Source organism: Somniosus microcephalus, chromosome 4 (assembly GCF_052327205.1).
Source record: "Somniosus microcephalus isolate GS21.2 chromosome 4, FLI_Smic_1.0, whole genome shotgun sequence".
Taxonomy (NCBI): Eukaryota; Metazoa; Chordata; class Chondrichthyes; order Squaliformes; family Somniosidae; genus Somniosus; species Somniosus microcephalus.
The window spans coordinates 321,639,970-321,661,054 of record NC_140990.1 but is presented as its reverse complement, the minus strand read 5'-3'; the positions used below and the strand labels follow the sequence as shown (position 1 = coordinate 321,661,054).

Below are 21,085 nucleotides of genomic sequence, written 5' to 3'. Positions count from 1 at the left end.
TAGGGAGGGGGGGCGAGGCCGTGGAGAGATTTTTGAAAAGGAGGATGAGAATTTTAAAATCGAGGTGTTGTCGGACCGGGAGCCAATGTAGGTCAGCGCGATACAGGGGGTGATGGGTGAACGGGACTCTGTGCGAGTTAGGACATGGGACAACCGAGTTTTGGATGACCTCAAGAATGTGGGAGGCCAGCCAGGAGTGTGTTGGAATAGCCGAGCCTAGAGGCATGGACGAGGGGTTTCAGCAGCGGATGAGCTGAGGCAAGGGAGGGCGGAGACGGGCGATGTTACGGCGGTGGAAGTAGGCGGTCTTGGTTATCAATTTTGATAACCAAGGCCCCTGTTATAAATCTCATCATTCATCAAGAAACTACTCGTGAAATGACGCTGGACGGCCAGCTGGTGGCGCCATCCAAGGAGTATAAATACTCAGGTATCGGCCCCAGCTTGCCCAGGGACATTTTGTAAGACAAGGAACTAGTGAAGTACAACTAGACCTCCATGTTCTGAAACAAGTTGATTAAAGCCTTGCTTTATGCTCAAACCAAGTGCGTAGTGAGTTTTATTACGTCAGCCCCCAATTATCAAAATCCACGACAAAGCCTTGGACAACGTGGACCACTTTCCCTACCTCGGGAGCCTACTGTCAACAAGGGCAGACGTCGACGATGAAGTCCAACACCGCCTTCAGTGTGCCAGTGCAGCCTTCGGTCGCCTGAGGAAGAGAGTGTTTGAAGACCAGGACCTCAAACCCGGCACCAAGCTCATGGTCTACAGAGCAGCAGTGATACCCGCCCTGCTGTATGCCTCAGAGACATGGACCATGTACAGCAGGCACCTCAAAGCACTGGAGAGGTACCACCAACGCTGCCTCCGCAAGATCCTGCAAATCCATTGGCAGGATAGGTGCACCAACGTCAGTGTTCTTGCTCAGGCCAATATCCCCAGCATCGAAGCTTTGACCACGCTCGATCAGCTCCAATGGATGGGTCACATTGTCCACATGCCCGATACGAGACTCCCAAAACAAGCGCTCTACTCGGAGCTCCGGCACGGCAAGAGAGCCCCAGGTGGGCACAGGAAACGCTTCAAGGACACCCTCAAAGCCGCCTTGAAAAAGTGCAACATCCCCCACCGACACCTGAGAATCCCTGGCCCAAGACCGCACAAAGTGGAGGAGAAGCATCCGGGAAGGCGCTGAACACCTCGAGTCTCTTCGCCGGGAGCAAGCGGAAGCCAAGCGCAGGCAGCGCAAGGAGCGCACGTCAACCCAAGCACCCCACCCACCCTCCCCTTCAACCACCGTCTGCCCCACCTGTGACAGAGACTGTAGATCCCGCATTGGACTCATCAATCACCTGAGAACTCATTTTTAATGTGGAAGCAAGTCATCCTCGGTTCCGAGGGACTGCCTAAGAGAGAGAGAGAAGAGAGAAGAGGGGGCGGATATGCGTTCGGAAGCTCAGCTCAGAGTCAAATAGGATGCCCAGGTTGCGAATACAAGCCTAGTCTACGCCCTCATAATTTAACCCTTTTATCCCTGGTATCATTCTGGAGAATCTGCGCTGCACGTCCTCTGAGGGTAGTATACCCTTCCTGAGGTGTGGTGCCCAGAACTGAATCAGCAGCAGATGAGCTAATCCTGAAGATAGAACCAAACAGAAAAGCACGGATGCAGTTATCGCTCCGCACAGACTAAGCAGTTACCATGCCAACTATGGCGCTCAGCATAATCAAACACAGTGAGAGCCCATTGCAAATTTTTTGAACAGCAAATGTATTTTGGGAGTGTTTCGGCAGATTTACTAAAAAATAGGCAAAAATAAAGCCTTCAAACACTCTTGATTTTTAATTTTTTTTTAGAGGTGTGGGGCAGTAGAATTTAATAACTTTCACAACAGATAAAAGAAATGTATTTACAGAGTATTTACAACACAGAAACAGGCCATTCGGCCCAACTGGTCCGTGCTGGTGTTTAAGCTCCACACCAGCCTCCTCCCGCCCCTCTCCATTTAACTCTACAAGCATATCCTTCTATTCCTTTCTCCCTCGTGTGCTTATCTAGCTTTCCCCGTTAAGTGGTGTTATTTTTTAGTTAATTGCCAAAGAAATGCGGAAATTTAGATTTCCCCGTCCCCCCTCCCCGAGCAGCCTTCCATTGCTGAAACCCCTGGGGCTAATGTTTCCGAAGTCTACCTGAATTAATTTCCAAACATCTCTCCAAAAGGTTGACTGTACCCCTCACACTCCCTTCTCCGCGTCCAATATTTCAGCCCAAACCGTAACCTGTCGGTGGGTGTTTCGCGAGTCTCTAGGCCATGAGTGCTAATAGCATAGACTTGGAGGGGTGGTCAGTTGAAAATCCTCTCTTCCAAAGGGTCAAAACTGAAAAGAAACAAAGCTTTTTCTTGCCCTCTATTCCCTTTCTATGTAACTGCTGTCATCCTTTTTCAGAAAGACTGGATAGTTTGGGTTATGCATCTTGGTGAAACTGTCATCTGTGACATGTAGACACAGCTTCCAGTCATTCACAACCCTCAGCCCAAGTCCTTCCCCAACCTCTAGAACAACAACAACAACAATGTGTATTTATATAGCGCCTTTAACATAATAAAACGTCCCAAGGCGCTGCACAGGAGCACTTTAAGACAAAAAATTTGACACCGATCCACATAAGGATAAATTAGGACAGGTGACCAAAAGCTTGGTCAAAGAGGTAGGTTTTAAGGAGCGTCTTAAAGGAGGAAAGAGAGGTAGAGAGGTGGAGAGGTTTAGGCAGGGAATTCCAGAGCTTAGGGCCCAGGCAATAGAAGGTACGGCCACCAAAGGTTGAGCGATTATAATCAGGGTTGCTCAAGAGGGCAGAATTAGAGGAGCGCAGATATCTCGGGGGGGGTTGTGGGGCTCAAGGGGCTGAATGGCCTACTCCTGTACCCGTGTTCCCACGTGAACTATCATTGTGAGCGGCTCGAGTGGGGTTGTCAAGTAGTGCCAAACTAGGATTCATGCGCGATGTGAACTGGATGTCAGCTGTGGCTCAGTTGGTAGCACCCTTGCCTCTGAGTCAGAAGGTTGTGTGGTTCGTAGTTCCGCTCCAGACACTTGAGTACAAAAATCTAGGCTGACGCTCCTAGTGCAGTACTGAGGGAGTGCTGCACTGTCAGAGGTCCCGTCTGCCCTCTCAGGTAGACGTAAAAGATCCCATGGCATTATTGTGAAGAAGCGCAGGGGAGTTCTCCCCAGTGTCCTGGCCAATATTATTCCCTCATCCAACATCCCTAAAAAAAAACAGATTATCTGGTCATTATCACATTGCTGTTTGTGGGAGCTTGCTGTGCGCAAATTGGCTGCCGCATTTCCTATATTACAACAGTGATTACACTTCAAAAAAAAAGTACTTAATTAGCTGTAAAGCGCTTTGGGACGTTCTGGTGGCTGTGAAAGGTGCTATTTAAATGCAAGTCTTTCTATCCTTTTATTAATGCCACCCCCAAACTCATGCCACTTCGCACCCTATTGCCACAGAGAGATAGTAGAAAACCTCATCCCATTAATCTAACCCGGATTTGAACCCACGTCCCATAGTTGAAATGTCAGGACTCTAACCAACCATTCTCACATGTTTTGATGGCGTCAATGGGTTTCAGATAGCATCAGTTCCACCTGATTACAGTTCAATGCTGTGCTTCAGAGTAGAGTACAATAAGAGGCCACATGTTGCTTCCCATGCCAAAAATCGCAATGGATCAGATGATTCCTTTTACTTTTAATGTCAGTCATGGGCTAATTTGGAAAACTGGTTCTTAACATTGACTCTGTGTGCATTTACCATCTCTTATTATCTCGCAGTAGCATGGCCTCAGCCACCAGCGCTCGGGCCTGCGCACACATTGTTAATTGCCGTATTGGGAGTTACCTCGACAGCACCTGATGTCCATGTGAGCAAAGCGTCTTACAACGAGGTCAGTGTGGTGCAGGGAAAGAAAGAACTTGCATTTATATAGCACCTTTCCCAACCTCAGGACATCCCAGAGAATGAAGCACTTTTTGAAGTGCAGTCACTGTTGTAATGTGGGAAACGCGGCAGCCAATTTGCGCACAGCAAGCTCCAACAAACAGCAATGTGATAATGGCCGGATAATCTGTTTTTAGTGATGTTCGGATGAGACGTTAAACCGAGGCCCCGTCTGCTCTCTCGGGTGGACGTAAAAGATCCCACGGCCCTATTTCGAAGAGGAGCAGGGGGAGTTCTCCCCGGTGTCCTGACCAATATTTATCCCTCAATCAACATAACACAAAACAGATTATCTGGTCATTATCTCATTGCCGTTTGTGGGAGCTTGCTGTGCACAAATTGGCTGCTGTGTTTCCTACATTACAACAGTGATTACATGTCAAAAAGTACTTCATTGGCTGTAAAGCGCTTTGGGACGTCCTGAAGTCGTGAAAGGCGCTATAGAAATGCAAGTTTTTTCTTTATTTCTTTCTTTGGTTGAGGGATCAATATTGGCCAGGCACCGGGGAGAACTGCCCCTGCTCTTCTTCTAGCAGTGCCACCTGAGGGGGTAGCTGAGGCCTCGGTTTAACGTCTCATCCGAAAGATGGCACTTCTGACAGTGCAGCACTCCTTCTGTACTGGCACTGGGAGTGTCAGCCTGGATTTTGTGCTTAAGTCTTGTAGAGTGGGACTGGAACCCACAGCTGTCTGCATGCTACCAACTGAGCCAGAACTGACATAGAAACATAGAAACATAGAAGATAGGAGCAGGAGTAGGCCATTCAGCCCCTCGAGCCTGCTCTGCCATTCAATGAGATCATGGCTGATCATCCAAATTCAGTACCCTGTCCCTGCCTTCTCCCCATATCCCTTGATCCCTTTACCCTTAAGAAATATATCTAACTCCTTCTTGAATATATTTAATGAATTGGCCTCCACTGCCTTCTGCGGTAGAGAATTCCACAGGTTCACCACTCTCTGGGTGAAGAAATTCCTCCTCATCTCTGTCCTAAATGGCTTACCCCTTATCCTTAGACTGGGACCCCTGGTTCTGGACTCCCCCGCCATCGGGAACATCCTTCCTGCATCTAGTCTGTCTAGTCCTGTTAGAATTTTATAAGTTTCAATGAGATCCCCTCTCATTCTTCTAAACTCCAGCGAGTATAAGCCCAGTTGACCCAATCTCCTCATACGTCATTCCCGCCATCCCAGGTATCAGTCTGGTGACAACTATGTCATCTAGACCTAACAGGGAGAGCTGAGACCCACAACTTTCTGGCCTAGAGAGAGAGGAGCGTGCAAGCAACTGGGTCCAACTGACAGACATTATCTAATCGGACCTAATTAGGAAAATCGCTCCCAGTCTGATAATGACGGCACTCGCAATCAATACCTTGAATGTAATGATTTACCCAGTTACGTGGGTGTGGGGGGGAAGGGGGGTGTGGGGTGGGGGGTGGGGGCGGGGTGTAAGGGGAGGGGTGCAGTGAGTTCATTCTGTTTGTTCTCACATGCAGGAATAAACCATTTAACACTTCTGGCGCTCGCTCGTTAGGCTTCTTTCACACCTGTGAAGTTGTGAACTGCCACTTTTGAGATGTCTACGCTAATCCGCCATTGGTTTGTGGTTAAACAGTAACAGTTGCAGCTGAGATCTCGGCTATCACAACGAGCTTATTTGCTCAGGCATGTTGCCACGGCAACGCCAGCTAAAAAGGTCTTTTAATAATAAAAAAATGTAGCCACATCATTGGCCACGGGTTACACAGGGTTGGAGCCTGCTTAAACCCATCATCCTGGTTACCAAGGAATGCTGGACTGCTGTCAGCCTTGGCTCAGTGGGTAGCACTCTCGCCTCTGAGTCAGAAGTTCATGGGTTTATAGAACCACTCCAGAGACTTGGGCACAAAACCTAGGCTGACACTCCCAGTGCAATACTGAGGGACTGCTGCACTGTCGGAGGTGCTGTCTTTTGGATAAGATACTAAACCGAGGCCCCGTCTGCCCTCTCAGATGGACGTCAAAGATCCCTTGGCACTATTTCGAAGAAGAGCAGGGGGGAGTTATCCCCGGTGTCCTGGCCAATATTTATCCCTCAGCCAACATTACTAAAAAAAAACGCAGATGATCTGGTCATTATCACGTTGCTGTTTGTGGGAGCTTGCTGTGCACAGATTGACTGTTGCGTTTCTTACATTGCAACAGTGACTGCACTTCAAAAGTAAGCGATAGGCTGTATAAAGCTTTGGGACATCCTGAGGATAACTCCCCTGCTCTTCTTTGAAATAGTGCCGTGGGATCTTTTACGTCCACCTGAGAGAGCAGACGGGGCCTCAGCTTAGCATCTCATCTGAAAGACAGCACTCCCGACAGTGGACTGGAATGTCAGCCTGCATATTTGTGCTAACAAGTCCCTGGAGTGGGACTTAGAACCTACAACCTTCTAACTCAGAAGTCAGAGTGCTGCCAACTGAGCCATGGATGACAATGTATATCAGTGATGTATCTCAGTGTTGTTATCATTGTGTTGTATATCAGTGTTGTACTGTATATCAGTGCTGTATTGTATATCAGTGCTGTACTGTATATCAGTGCTGTATTGTATACCAGTGCTGAACTGTATATCAGTGCTGTACTGTATACCAGTGCTGTACTGTATATCAGTGTTGTACTGTATATCAGTGCTCTATTGTATACCAGTGCTGTACTGTATACCAGTGCTGAACTGTATATCAGTGCTCTATTGTATACCAGTGCTGTACTGTATATCAGTGCTGTACTGTATACCAGTGCTGTACTGTATATCTGTAAGAAGTCACACAACACCAGGTTATAGTCCAACAGCTTTATTTGAAATCACAAGCTTTCGGAGCGCTGCTCCTTCGTCAGGTGAAGTGAAGAGTTGCATATAAGCACAGCATATATAGTCAGAGAGTACTGCCAGATGATTACAGGTAATCTTTCTAACTGCCCTTTATCACACCTTGGTAGAGAGATAATCACAGCAATCACAGGTGTGAATGGTGTCCAAACAGGTCAGTCAAGAAAACATTACATCAAAGAACAATGAGGTGGGGTCACAAGGGGTCAAATGTTACAGATGCTGGGGTCTGTATGAAAAACAAAAAACAAACAAAAAACTATTTTTTTGCTGGAAATCACAGCAGGTCCGGCCACATCTGTGTAGAGAGAACAAGCCAATGACGACTCGAGTCTGGATGACTCTACGTCAGGTGGGGCTACATGTAGCGTGACATGAACCCAAGATCCCGGTTGAGGCCGTCCTCATGAGTGCGGAGCTTGGCTATCAGTTTCTGCTTGACAATTTTGCGTTGTCGTGTGTCTCGAAGGCCGCCTTGGAGAATGCTTACCCGAAGATCGGAGGCTGAATGTTCTTGACTGCTGAAGTGTTCCCCGACTGGGAGGGAACACTCCTGCCTGGTGATTGTTGTGCGGTGTGTGTTCATCCGTTGTCGCAGTGTCTGCATGGTTTCACCGATGTACCATGCTCCGGGGCATCCTTTCCTGCAACGTATGAGGTAGACAACGTTGGCCAAGTCACAGGAGTATGTACCATGTACCTGGTGGGTGGTGTCCTCACGTGTGATGATGGTATCTGTGTTGATGATCTGGCATGTCTTGCAGAGGTTGCCGTGGCAGGGTTGTGTGGTGTCGTGGTCGCTGTTCCCCTGAAAGCTGGGTAATTTGCTGCGAACGATGGTCTGTTTGAGGTTAGGCGGCTGTTTGAAGGCGAGTAGTGGAGGCGTGGGGATGGCCTTAGTGTGGTAAACCACTGTTATAACCTATCTGTGTCTGTATGTGTATTCCACTAGGTACAGGTCTGGACATGCCTCGGCTGCCTCCTCCCACTATTCCAGGTATATAAGTGACTACCTCCCAGTCCCTTAGTATTCTGGACGGGTCGACCACTCGAGACAAGACCTTCATTCTTTAGTTAATAAAAGCCTGATTGTTACTCGCTCAACCTCAGTCTTTTGAGTAATTGATGGCGCATCACTTAGCGAGGTGTTCGTCGTCATCGATGACATGTTGAAGGCTGCGAAGAACATGGCGTAGTTTCTCCGCTCTGGGGAAGTACTGGACGATGGAGGGTACTCTGTTGGTTGTGTCCCGTGTTTGTCTTCTGAGGAGGTCTATGCGATTTTTCGATGTGGCCCGTCGGAACTGTCGATCGACGAGTCGAGCGTCATATCCCGTTCTTACGAGGGCGTCTTTCAGCGTCTGTAGGTGTCCATCGCATTCCTCCTCATCTGAGCAGATCCTGTGTATTCGCAGGGCTTGTCCATAGGGGATGGCTTCTTTAACGTGGTTAAGGTGGAAGCTGGAGAAGTGGAGCATCGTGAGGTTGTCCGTGGGCTTGCGGTAGAGTGAAGTGCTGAGGTGTCCGTCTTTGATGGAGATTCGTGTGTCCAAGAATGAAACCGATTCTGAGGAGTAGTCCATGGTGAGTTTGATGGTGGGATGGAAATTGTTGATGTTATCGTGTTGTCTTTTCAGTGATTCTTCGCCGTGGGTCCATAGGAAGAAAATGTCGTCGATGTATCTGGTGTATAGCGTTGGTTGGAGGTCCTGTGCAGCGAAGAAGTCTTGCTTGAACTTGTGCATGAAGATGTTGGCGTATTGGGGTGCGAATTTGGTCCCCATGGCTGTTCCGTGTGTTTGGGTAAAGAACTGGTTGTCGAAGTGAAGACATTGTGGTCAAGGATGAAGCGGGTGAGTTGTAGGATGGCGTCTGGAGATTGGCTGTTGTTGGTGTTGAGTACTGAGGCTGTCGCAGCGATGCCGTCATCGTGGGGGACACTGGTGTAGAGTGCCGAGACGTCCATCGTGGCGAGGGGTGTTCCTGGTTCAACTGGTCCGTGGGTGCTGAGTTTCTGTAAGAAGTCTGTAGTGTCGCGACAGAAGCTGGGGGTTCCCTGTACAATGGGTTTCAGGATGCCCTCGACGTATCCAGAGAGGTTCTCACACAGGGCTCCGTTGCCTGATACGATAGGACGTCCAGGTGTGTTGGCTTTGTGTATCTTTGGGAGGCAGTAGAAGTCTCCCACGTGGGGAGTACGTGGGATGAGAGTGCGTAGGATGCTTTGAAGGTCTGGATCGAAGGTCTTGATCAGTCTGTTGAGTTGGTGGGTGTGTTCTTTGGTCAGATCTGTGGGTAACTGTCTGTAGTGTTCCTGGTTGTCCAGTTGTCGGTATGCTTCTTTGCAATAGTCCGTTCTATATGACGATGGCTCCTCCTTTGTCTGCTGGTTTGATGCCGATGTTGCGGTTGGTCTTGAGAGTGTGGATGGTGTTGCGTTGTGCTCGGGTGACATTCTGGGCTGTCTTGTGAGTGCGGCTGATGAATCTGGCATTGATGCATCTCCTGACAGCTTGAGCATACATGTCAAGCTTAGGGCAGCGACCCTCCGGAGGGGTCCAATTTGACTCTTTCTTCTTCGGTTGCTGCACTGCAGATCCCTCTGTCTGCTGTTCTGGATCATTGATTGTCTCATTGGGTTCGCTGCTGACATCTTGGGATTTGTGGAAGAATTCCCAGAGCCTCATTCTCCTGATGAATTCCTCTGTGTCTGCCGCGAGACCGATGGGGTCCATTTTGGTGGTGGGGCAGAAATTGAGCCCTCGGCAGAGAACTTCGATTTCGTCTGGTTGAAGGGTGTGATCAGACAAGTTGACGATGGACTTCCCTGTGGTTTCAACCGTGGTACCGGGGGAGGCTTGGTTGCTGCTGGTGGTGATGCCGAGTTTCTCAAGCTTCCTGTTCTTGGTGTGTATGTAGACAGCGTAGTTCTGTTGCCTCATCTGTTTGCCGGTGTCTCGTAGCTGGTCTGCTGTGTCCTGAGCGCAGGCTGGGAACATGGACTCCATCTCGGTTTCAAGGTTGCAGCGTCTGCTGTAGAGCTGGTGTACGAGATGGTTGAGGAGTGTGCGAGAGGTATACTGTATATCAGTGCTGTACTGTATATTGGTGCTGTGTCTCAGTGCTGTACTGTATATCAGTGCTATACTGTATATCAGGGCTGTACTGTATACCAGTGCTGTACTGTATATCGGTGCTGTGTCTCAGTGCTGTACTGTATATCAGTGCTATACTGTATATCAGGGCTGTACTGTATATCGGTGCTGTGTCTCAGTGCTGTGCTGTATATCAGTGCTGTACTGTATATCAGTGCTGTACTGTATATCAGGGCTGTACTGTATATCAGTGCTGTGTCTCAGTGCTGTGCTGTATAACAGTGCTGTGCTGTATAACAGTGCTGTGCTGTATACCAGTGCTGTACTGTATAGCAGTGCTGTACTGTGTCTCAGTGCTGTACTGTGTACCAGTGCTGTACTGTATACCTCTGTAAAATAATTTTTAAAAATGTTAAATGAAGGATGATTTCAACCAACGATTTGCCAAGAACAAAGAACGAGGCCGTGTGGGTGCGGTACTATATCTGGCCATGGAGTGGCGACACACAGGCTCAGCCATCCCCAAGCAACCAGCCCTTGAGCATCCCAGTCAAGATGGTCAGTCACCTGAGCACTAAGTGGTTGTGTGAAGCATTTCGCAATGTTCTCTCAGATATGCGATAATGCGCGATAAAAATGCAAGTCTTTAAACCAATTATCTCTTTAACAACAGCTTGTATGTGCCCAGCACCTTTAATGCACAAAGAATCTCCCAGGAGCTTCCAATTAGTCAGATAATCCTCCAATTCTGGCCTCTTGCGCATCCCCCATTTCCGTCGCCCCACCATTGGCGGCCATGCCTTCAGCTGCCTGGGCCCTGGAATTCCCTCCCTAAATCTCTCCGCCTCTCTCTCCTCCTTTAAGACGCTCTTTAAAACTCTTCCCTTTGACCGAGCTATTGGTCACCTGCCCTACTAGCTCCTTATGCGGCACGGCATCAAACCTTGTTTGATGACGCTCCTGTGAAGCGCCTTGGGACATCTTACTAGGTTAAAGGCGCTATACAAATACAAGTTGTTGTTGTTGCTGTTGATAAAACTGGTGCCCTGGCCAGAGAAGGAGCTAATTGGAGGAGTGACCAAAAAAGCTTCATCAAAGAGGGGTGATTTAAGGAGGGTCTTAAAGGAGATGAGGTGGCGAGGTGGAGAGGTTTAGGGAGGGAATTCCAGAGCATGGGGCCCAGACGGCTGAAGGCACGGCTGCCAAAGGTTGGGCAAAGGGAGGGCGTGGGCACAAGAGGCCAGAATCGGAGGAACATAAGGTACGGAGGTGGGGCTGTTGTAGGGACGGGTTAAGGAGGAGTAAGGCCATGAAGGGAGTTGAAACATGGGGATGAGACTTTTAAATTTGAGGCGCTTGGGAGCCAGGAGCCAATGTAGATCATCGAGGACTCGGGTGAGGGGTGAGTGGGACTGGGTGTGGGATAGGATACAGGCGTGTTGGTGAGCTGAAATTTATGGAGCGTGGAGGATGAGAGCCCCCTCTGTTCTGCCACCATTAAATCTCCATTGTCTGAGCAGGAATTTTCCCAGCTTGTCAGAATTTCTGGCCATCAGTGAGGACAAGTGCATGATTCACCCACTATCCAATGGGCGGGAGTGCCAAGACGTCATACCAATGAGGGAATTGGCATTCAACCACCAAGGTTCTGAGCTCTGGAATTCCCTCCCTAAACCTCTCCGCCTCTCTACCTCTCTTTCCTCCTTTAAGACGCTCCTTAAAACCTACCTCTTTGACCGAGCTTTTGGTCACCTGCCCCAATGTCTCCTTATGTGGCTCGGTGTCAATTTTCTGTCTGATTTCGCCCCTGTGAGGCGGCCTGGGATGCGTTACGATGTTAAAGGCGCTATATAAATACAAGTTCTTGTCCTACAATAAATCCCATACACTTCTACATGTGCGTAGTCATAGTAGCTGCCCCAGTACTGTAACTTTACTTAACATAACGTAAAAATATCGGCTTCTGAACAATAGAACATCGCTTGCTCCGTCAAGTCACACGCACTAGTAACAAGTACTCACAAGGAACAACACAAACATTGTCAGGTTGCAAATCAATAATAGTATCCTTATTCCTTTAATTGATTAGACAATGCGTTGAGTGTTTATTTCCTTACCATTGTTTTCATCTCTTTGGAGATGTGATTGTAGAACTGGCGCTCCACATTCCATGGTGAGCCAATGTTGGAGATGGAGTTGGAGCGCGTCCTGTTCAGTTTCGCGATCATCGCCTTCTCTTCCTTCTGCAATCAAAATGAAGCAGGGCCAGCATTAGCCTCGAAAGGGAAGAACATTGCGGAGAAAACAGAAGCCATGCCAAACTCAAAGTAGGAGGATGAGAGCAAGGAGGGAGAAGGGGCACGGGAGCGTAGTAGTTACGTCACTGGACTAGTAATCTGAAGGCTTGGACTAAACGAGCAGTTAGAAAGTGAGTTTAAATCCCACTGCAGCAGTTTGAGAATTGGGATTCAGTTTAAAATTCGATGGGCTGAATGGCCTCCTTCCGTGCTGTGCCATTCGATGAAGGGGAGAGGATTGACAAGGATGATACCAGAAGTGAGAGCTTATAACCATCAGGAAAGACTGAACAGGCTGGGGCTCTTTTCTCTAGAACAGAGGAGGTTGTGGGGTGACCGACCTGATAGAGTTCTTGAAAATTATGAAGGGGTTCGATAGGTTAGATGTAGAGAAGGTCTTTGTGGGGGAGACCAAACCTAGGGGCCACAGATATAAGATAGTCACTAATAAATCCAAATGAGGAATTCAGGATAAACTCCTTGACCCAGAGAGCAGTTAGAATGTGGAACTCGCTGCCACGGGGAGTGGTCGAGGCGGATAGCACAGCCTTTAAAGGGAAGCTGGATAAACACATGAGGGAGAAAGGAATAGAAGGACAGATTGATGGGGTGAGATGAAGAAGGATGGGAGGAGGCTAGTGTAGAGCATAAACACCGGCACGAACCAGCTGGGCCGAATTTGCCTGTGTCTGTGCTGTAAATCCTATGTGATTTCCGCCATGCTGCAGACATAACGAACTATTAACCCATGTTTTAATAAGCAGCATATCTCTTCACCACAGCTAACATAGTAATCTTCGCCAGGGTTACTAATGTAGGGTTCTGGATGCATGCTAATGTCACGTTGTCACACGGGGCAGAGTTCATTAGTGTCACAACAGAGGAAGTTCGACACAAAATGATAATTTTCCGACTTTGCATTATAAACATGGGAGTGGTTAGACGAGGAAAGACCAGGGTCCATCTCGTTCGCCTTCTACGATCCTGGTATAGAATTGTAGAAACTTACAGCACAGAAGGAGGCCATTCGGCCCGTCGGGCCTGTGCTGGCTCTATGAAAGAGCAGTCGTGTTTAGTCCCACATCCCCGCTTTTTGTCCGTAACCCTGTGAGTTCCTCATCCTCGAGTACCCATCCAGCTCCCTTTTAATATTATTTATGGAATCAGCTTCCACCACCTTTTCGGGTCGAGAGTTCCAGATGCCGACAACTCTCTGAGTGAAAACATTTCTCCTCAACTCGCTTCTAGCTCTTTTGTCAATGATTTTGGCAGTCGCACGATACAATGATAATGGGAGTTGTTGACTAATCATAGCGATCAATCTCTATCAATGAGTCTACAACAGACCCAGACATGAGGCAAGGAAAACCCCCAGTGGTGGAGAGCTTTGGGAGCCATAGGTCTAAAGTCACCCGGTCCCCCTAACCTTACCACATGTCATGTCTCAAATTACTCACATACTCTATCCCAAAGTGTTCCCCTCAGAGAACTCTGCGTTCATCCAACTTGGCCTCTTGGGCATGCCCGGCTTCCTTTGTCCACCATTGGTGGCCGTGCCTTCAGCTGGCTAGGCCCTAAGCTCTGAAATTCCCTCCCTGAACCTCTCCGCCTCTCTCTCCTCCTTTAAGACACACACACACACTCCAACCAGGACTCACTGCTGAGGGGAACCCTGGGCTGGCGTGTCCCATCCCTTGGACCGAGAGGCCCTGTAGCTTCCTGAGCACTGAGATCTGCAGACTGGGCTGTAACCTGAGACCGTAGTATCACACAGAGCAGTACGTTTTGCACACTGAACCACTGGGTCGGGGGGAGTTTTCACTGGAAATTCCCTCGGGGATTTTCACACGTGGCCCACGTCGACAGAGCTCCCGGCTACACAGGGAAATGGGGACTCCGCCGATCTCCCACCAGAGTTACGCCGATCGATCGGGAGAACCCGTTGGATAAATTATCGGCGATTGCGTCGAGTCTTAATGTAAACCCTGAAGTTTGCTTCTGTGAAACTTTATTAGCAGCAAGTATCATGTGCCAGAGTGAGTCATTCAATGTGATCTTTACAAGGGAAAATAAAAGAATAAACACAAAGGTCTTGTGAGAGGATGCTGTCTCTGACAGATGCATGGAGATTGGGTTTGCTCTGTGCACAGTCTGATCTGCTGTGAGATGGAGAATTAATCTAGTTCTGTCTGTGACATTTTCAGCTGTCGGGTGAGCTGGTATTTGAACAACAGGGAAGACAAGACGCTTTGCTATCGGACTGTGACAATGTCCACTTAATGGTCAGAGGCTGATAATTCAGCCACTGCCTCACTGCCACCTCCCTCTGCCTTCGCCTCACACCCACCACCACCACCGGTGAAAGCGTTGTCCAGACTCGATCTCCACCTCTCCAGCCTCCTGAGCTGCCCCCTTTAAAGGCTCCAGCTGGTCCAAAACTCTCCACCCCCCCCTCACCACTCCCCGCACATCCTGTCTCACTGGCCCATCACCCCCGTCCTCTCAAACCTTCACTGGAATCCCGTCAAAGCATCAAAATCCTCGTTCTCGTTCATAAACCCCACCACTGCCTCGCCCTCCACCTCCTCCCGGCTTACGCCGCGGCTCAGTGGGTGGCGCCCTCGCCTCGGAGTCACAGAGTTGTGGGCACAAGTCCCACTCCCATTCCCACTTTTGGTCGCCTTATCTGAGGAAGGATGTTCTTGCCATGGAGGGAGTGCAGCGAAGTTTCACCAGACTGATACCTGGGATGGCAGGAATGACGTATGAGGAGAGATTGGGTCGATTGGGCTTGTATTCACTGGAGTTTAGAAGAATGAGAGGGGATCTCATTGAAACTTATAAAATTCTAACAGGACTAGACAGGCTAGATGCAGGAAGGATGTTCCCGATGGCAGGGGAGTCCAGAACATGGGGTCACAGTCTAAGGATAAGGGGTAAGCCATTTAGGACAGAGATGAGGAATTTCTTCACCCAGAGAGTGGTGAACCTGTGGAATTCTCTACCACAGAAGGCAGTTGAGGCCAATTCATTAAATATATTCAAGAAGGAGTTAGATATATTTCTTAAGGCTAAGGGGATCAAGGGATATGGGGAGAAAGCAGGGACAGGGTGCTGAGTTTGGATGATCAGCCATGATCTCATTGAATGGCGGAGCAGGCTCGAGGGGCCGAATGGCCTACTCCTGCTCCTATCTTCTATGTTTCTATGTTTCCAGAGTCCTGAACGAAACTCTAGGCATGCAGTCCTGAGGGAGTGCTTCAGGAGAGATGCAAAAACAGGCCGCCGACTCGCTAGAGCCAGTTTTACAATATCGCACACAGTCAAGATCTACCCGTTACGTTCTTATAGGGTAACACGCTCTTTATTAGAGAGCTATAATGTTTCCATATATATGATATATCATAATGCACCCTGTTTTACAGAGCGATAGAATCACACAGCTAGGAAGGAGGCCATTCAGCCCATCGTGCCTGTGCTGCCTCTATGAAAGCCCTGTCCAACTAGTCCCACTCCCCCTGCTCCTCCCCCATAACCCTGCAAATGTTCCCCTTTTCAAGTATTTACCCAATTCCCTTTTGAAAGTCATTATTGAATCTACTTCCATCGCCCTTTCAGGCGATGCATTCCAGATCATAACAACTCGCTGCATGAAAAAAATAATTCTCCTCATCACCCACCCCCACCACCCCCCCCCCCTGCCCCGGTTCTTTTGCCAATTATTTTATAACATGCCGGTGTGAATTATAATCTATAGGATAATTACAGGACTTGACAGGGTAGATGCAGGGAGGATGTTTCCCCTGGCTGGGGAGTCTAGAACCAGGGGTCACAGATTCAGAATAAGGGGTCGGCCATTGAGGACTGAGATGAGGAGAAATTTCTTCACTCAGAGGGTGGTGAATCTTTGGAATTCTCTACCCTAGAGGGCTGTGGAGGCTCAGTCGTTGAGTATATTCAAGACAGAGATCGATAGATTTTTGGATACTAGGGGAATCAAGGGATATGGGGATCGGGCGGGAAAGTGGAGTTGAGGTTGATGATCAGCCATGATCTTATTGAATGGCGGAGCAGGCTCGAGGGGCCGTATGGCCGACTCCTGCTGCTGTTTCTTATGTTCTTATGAAATCCTTTGGTTTACCCGTTTCTGACTGCACCCCACGATGAGGTAGGTCTCAATGTTGTGGTCCTTCAAGTAAGCATTCCGCTCGCCTCCGAAGCCTGCCTCCACTTCGTAATCGCCATTCAGATAGTTCAGCGTGGCTTTGGTTATGTGGATTCGCCTGCAAGCAGGAAGAGGCACCTTTCAGGGGGGTGAACGGACTGAGAACATCACATGCAAATCAAGCAGTCAAGTAAAGTACCACCGAAAATCACCAACCCTCCATTCTCCCTGCAGATCTGGGTCTGCCAACAACAACTGGAACTAACCCTAGGGTTTAGATACTTTACTTAGTGAATAGTGGACACTGGGGAACGAATTACAGGCTGGAATCTAATCGAGGGGTACGGGGGGTTTATCTATATAATGATGGATACCCGGGAGTGAGTTACAGGCTGGAATCTGATCGAGGGGTTCAGGTGGTTTATCTATATAATAATGGATACCCGGGAGTGAGTTACAGGCTGGAATTTAGTCGAGGGATTCAGGGGGTTTATATATAGAATAATGGATACCCGGGAGTGAGTTACAGGCTGGAATTTAATCGAGGGGTTCGGGTGATTTATATATAGAATAATGGATACCCGGGAGTGAGTTACAGGCTGGAATCTAATTGAGGGGTTTGGGGTTTTATATATAGAATAATGGATACCCGGGAGTGAGTTACAGGCTGGAATCTAATCGAGGGGTTCAGGGGGTTTATATATAGAATAATGGATACCTGGAAGTGAGTTACAGGCTGGAATCTAATCGAGGGGTTTGGGGGGTTTATATATAGAATAACAGATACCTGGGACTGAGTTACAGGCTGAAATCTAATCGAGGAGTTCAGGTGGGTCATATATAGAATAATGGATACCCGGGAGTGAGTTACAGGCTGGAATCTAATTGTGGGGTTCAGGTGTTTATATATAGAATAATAATGGATACCCTGGAGTGAGTTACAAGCTGGAATCTAATTGAGGGGTTCAGGTGGTTTATATATAGAATAAATAACAGAAAGCCATGAGTGAGTTACAGGCTGGAATCTAATCGAGGGGTTCAGGTGTTTATATATAGAATTACAGATACCCAGGAGTGAGTTACAGGCTGGAATCTAATCGAGGGTTTTGGGGGGTTTATATATGGAATAACAGATGCCTGGGAGTGAGGTACAGGCTGGAATCTAATCGAGGGGTTTGGGGGGTTTATATATAGAATAATGGATACCTGGGAGTCAGTTACAGGCTGGAATCTAATCGAGGGGTTCAGGGGGTTTATATATAGAATAATGGATACCCAGGAGTGAGATACAGGCTGGAATCTAATCGAGGTGTTCAGGTTGTTTAAAAATAGAAATAATGGATAGCTGGGAGTCAGTTACAGGCTGGAATCTAATCGAGGGGTTTAAGGGGTTTATATATAGAATAATGGATACCCAGGAGTAAGGTACAGGCTGGAATCTAATCGAGGTTTTCAGGTGGTTTACCTATAGAATAATGGATACCCGGGAGTGAGTTACAGGCTGGAATCTAATTGAGGGGTTCGGGTGGTTTATATATAGAATAATGGATACCTGGGAGTCAGTTACAGGCTGGAATCTAATTGAGGGGTTCGGGGGTTTATATATAGAATAATGGATATACGGGAGTGAGTTACAGGCTGGAATCTAATCAAGGGGTTCAGAGGGTTTATATGTAGAATAATAATGGATAACCAGGAGTTACAGGCTGGAATCTAATCGAGGGGTTCAGGTGGTTTATATGTAGAATAACAGAAAGCCGTGAGTGAGTTACAGGCTGGAATCTAATCGAGGGGTTCAGGTGTTTATATATAGAATTACAGATACCCGGGAGGGAGTTACAGGCTGGAATCTAATCGAAGGGTTCAGGTGGTTTATATGTAGAATAATGGATACCCAGGAGTGAGTTACAGGCTGGAATCTAATCGAGGGGTTTGGGGGGTTTATATGTAGAATAATGGATACCCAGGAGTGAGTTACAGGCTGGAATCTAATCGAGGGGTTCAGGGGGTTTATATGTAGAATAATGGATACCCGGGAGTGAGTTCCAGGCTGGAATCTAATCGAGGGGTTCAGGGGGTTTATATGTAGAATAATGGATACCCGGGAGTGAGTTACAGGCTGGAATCTAATCGAGGGGTTCAGTGGGTTTATATATAGAAAATAATAATGGATACCTGGGAGTGAGTTACAGGCTGGAATCTAATCAAGGGGTTTGGGGGTTTATACAGGAAACTTTCGTTTAACCGAAGGTTAAATGTCCGGAAAGCTCTATCCACCGGCAAAATTCGGGAGTCGGTTCAGATAAGTTTTTTTACTTCTCGTTGCTTTTTTTCTCCAGTCGTGGCTCTGCAAGGTCTAGCTGAAGCTGTTGCTTAGCTACAGAGACGCTTGCAAGCTACGCCGACTGTTTTGAAGCTGTTGCTAAGCAATAGGGTTTGTTGCTTCACACGGAGCTCAGAAGCGCCGTATGTTTTAACATTAGCGCTGGTTTCTCCGGCAGTTTTGATGGAACGGCAACAGCTCAGTCCCGTCAGTGCCGGATACCAGAAAGTTTCCTGTATATAGAATAACAGATACCCGGAAGTGATTTACAGGCTGCAATCTAATCGAGAGATTCAAGTGGTTTATATATAGAATAATGGATACCCGGGTGTGAGTTACAGGCTGGAATTTAATCGAGGGGTTCAGGTGGTTTATATATAAAATAATGGATACCCGGGAGTGAGTTACAGGCTGGAATCTAATCGAGGGGTTTGGGTGGTTAATATTTGGAATAACAGGTACCTGGAAGTTAGTTACAGGCTGGAATCTAATGATGGGCTTCAGGTGGTTTATATACAGAATAATGGATACCCGGGAGTGAGTTACAGGCTGGAATCTAATCGAGGGGTTCAGGTGGTTTATATATAGATAATAAATAATAATGGATACCCGGAAGCGAGTTACAGACTGAAATTTTAGCAAGGAAGAATAAGTGATGCAAGTTCCTATTAACTCATCACTGGAAATCTTGTCAGGGTTTAATTCCTCGTCTGCCAGAAAGCTATTGGGGCTAAAATTTTATTCATTTTTTTCTCCCTTCACCAAAGTTCTCCTCTCCACTCCTGAAGGCGACGGCCCCTGCCAGGGCTACAGTTTCATGGGTGTCGAACACCCTCTGGTACCTCAGCAGCAATAGCAAGGGACCACCACCACCCCCCGAGTTCCTCTCGCGGGAACACTTCCGCCCGACAATATATCGGTCGTTCTGTCATCGTCACTGGGTCAGTCTCCTGGAACTCCCTGCCTAACGCCATACCATCACCACCAGGACTGCAGCGCTTCAAGAAGAAGGCCCACCATCACCACCACCACCTTCTCAGGGTCACTACGGATTGAAAAATAGAAGATAGGCGCAGGAGTAGGCCATTCGGCCCCTCGAGCCTGTTCCGCCATTCAATGAGATCATGGCTGATCATCCAAATTCAGTACCTGTCCCTGCCTTCTCCCCATATCCCTTGATCTCTTTAGCCTTATGAAATTTATCTAACTCCTTCTTGAATATATTTAATGAATTGGCCTCAACTGCCCTGTGTGGTAGAGAATTCCACAGGTTCACCACTCTCCGGGGGAAGAAATTCCTCCTCATCTCTGTCCTAAATGGCTTACCCCTTATCTTTAGACTGTGACCCCTGGTTCTGGACTCCCCGACCATCGGGAACATCCTTCCTGCATCTGGTCTGTCTAGTCCTGTTAGAATTTTATAAGTTTCAATGAGATCCCCTCTCATTCTTCTAAACTCTAGCGAATATAAGCCTAATCGACTCACTCTCTCTTCATGGGCAATAAAGGCCGGCTTTGCCCACACCCCAAGAGCAAATTAATAAAAATCTTCAGTTGTGAGCTACGACTGTGGTAGCAAACTATTCAACCATGGGGCCATTACAGTCGAGGCGGACCTTGTCCCCACACAAACGCACTGCACTCGGTTTTAACCGGCCCTCCCCATTCACCGGCGGGAATGGTGGGCGGGAGGCAGTGACTGGCCAGAAAATGCCACGGTAAAATCTATTCCGTCAGAACTCCTTGTGGCCCCCACCCCCGCCCCTCCTCCCAAGACACACAGAGAGAGTGTGAGAGACAGAGTGTGAGAGACAGAGAGAGTGTGAGTGACGGAGAGAGTGTGAGAGACGGAGAGAGTGTGAGAGAGAGAGAGAGAGTGTGAGAGACGGAGAGAGTGTGAGAGACAGAGAGAGTGTGAGAGACAGTGAGAGTGTGAGAGACGGAGAGAGTGTGAGAGAGAGAGAGAGTGTGAGAGACAGAGAGAGTGTGAGAGACAGAGAGAGTGTGAGAGACAGTGAGAGTGTGAGAGACGGAGAGAGTGTGAGAGACAGAGAGAGTGTGTGAGAGAGAGTGTGAGAGACAGAGAGAGTGTGAGAGACAGAGAGAGTGTGAGAGAGAGAGAGAGTGTGAGAGACGGAGAGAGTGTGAGAGACGGAGAGAGTGTGAGAGACGGAGAGAGTGTGAGAGACAGAGAGAGTGTGAGAGAGAGAGAGTGTGAGAGACAGAGAGAGTGTGAGAGACAGAGAGAGTGTGAGAGAGAGAGTGTGAGAGACAGAGAGAGTGTGAGAGACAGAGAGAGTGTGAGAGAGAGAGAGAGTGTGAGAGAGAGA

General features: G+C 48.1%; 1 protein-coding gene across 1 annotated transcript in view; it reads right to left on the bottom strand.

Annotated features, from left to right (window-relative positions):
* adcy5 (adenylate cyclase 5) overlaps positions 1–21,085 on the bottom strand; it is a 328,357-nt gene that overhangs the window by 117,057 nt on the left and 190,215 nt on the right. Inside the window, exons 7-8 of the mRNA XM_085986826.1 lie at positions 16,409–16,550; positions 12,088–12,213 (exon numbers count right to left, since the gene is read on the bottom strand). Coding sequence (XP_085842952.1) covers positions 12,088–12,213; positions 16,409–16,550 — 268 coding nt within the window. The remainder of the gene's footprint in view (positions 1–12,087; positions 12,214–16,408; positions 16,551–21,085) is intronic.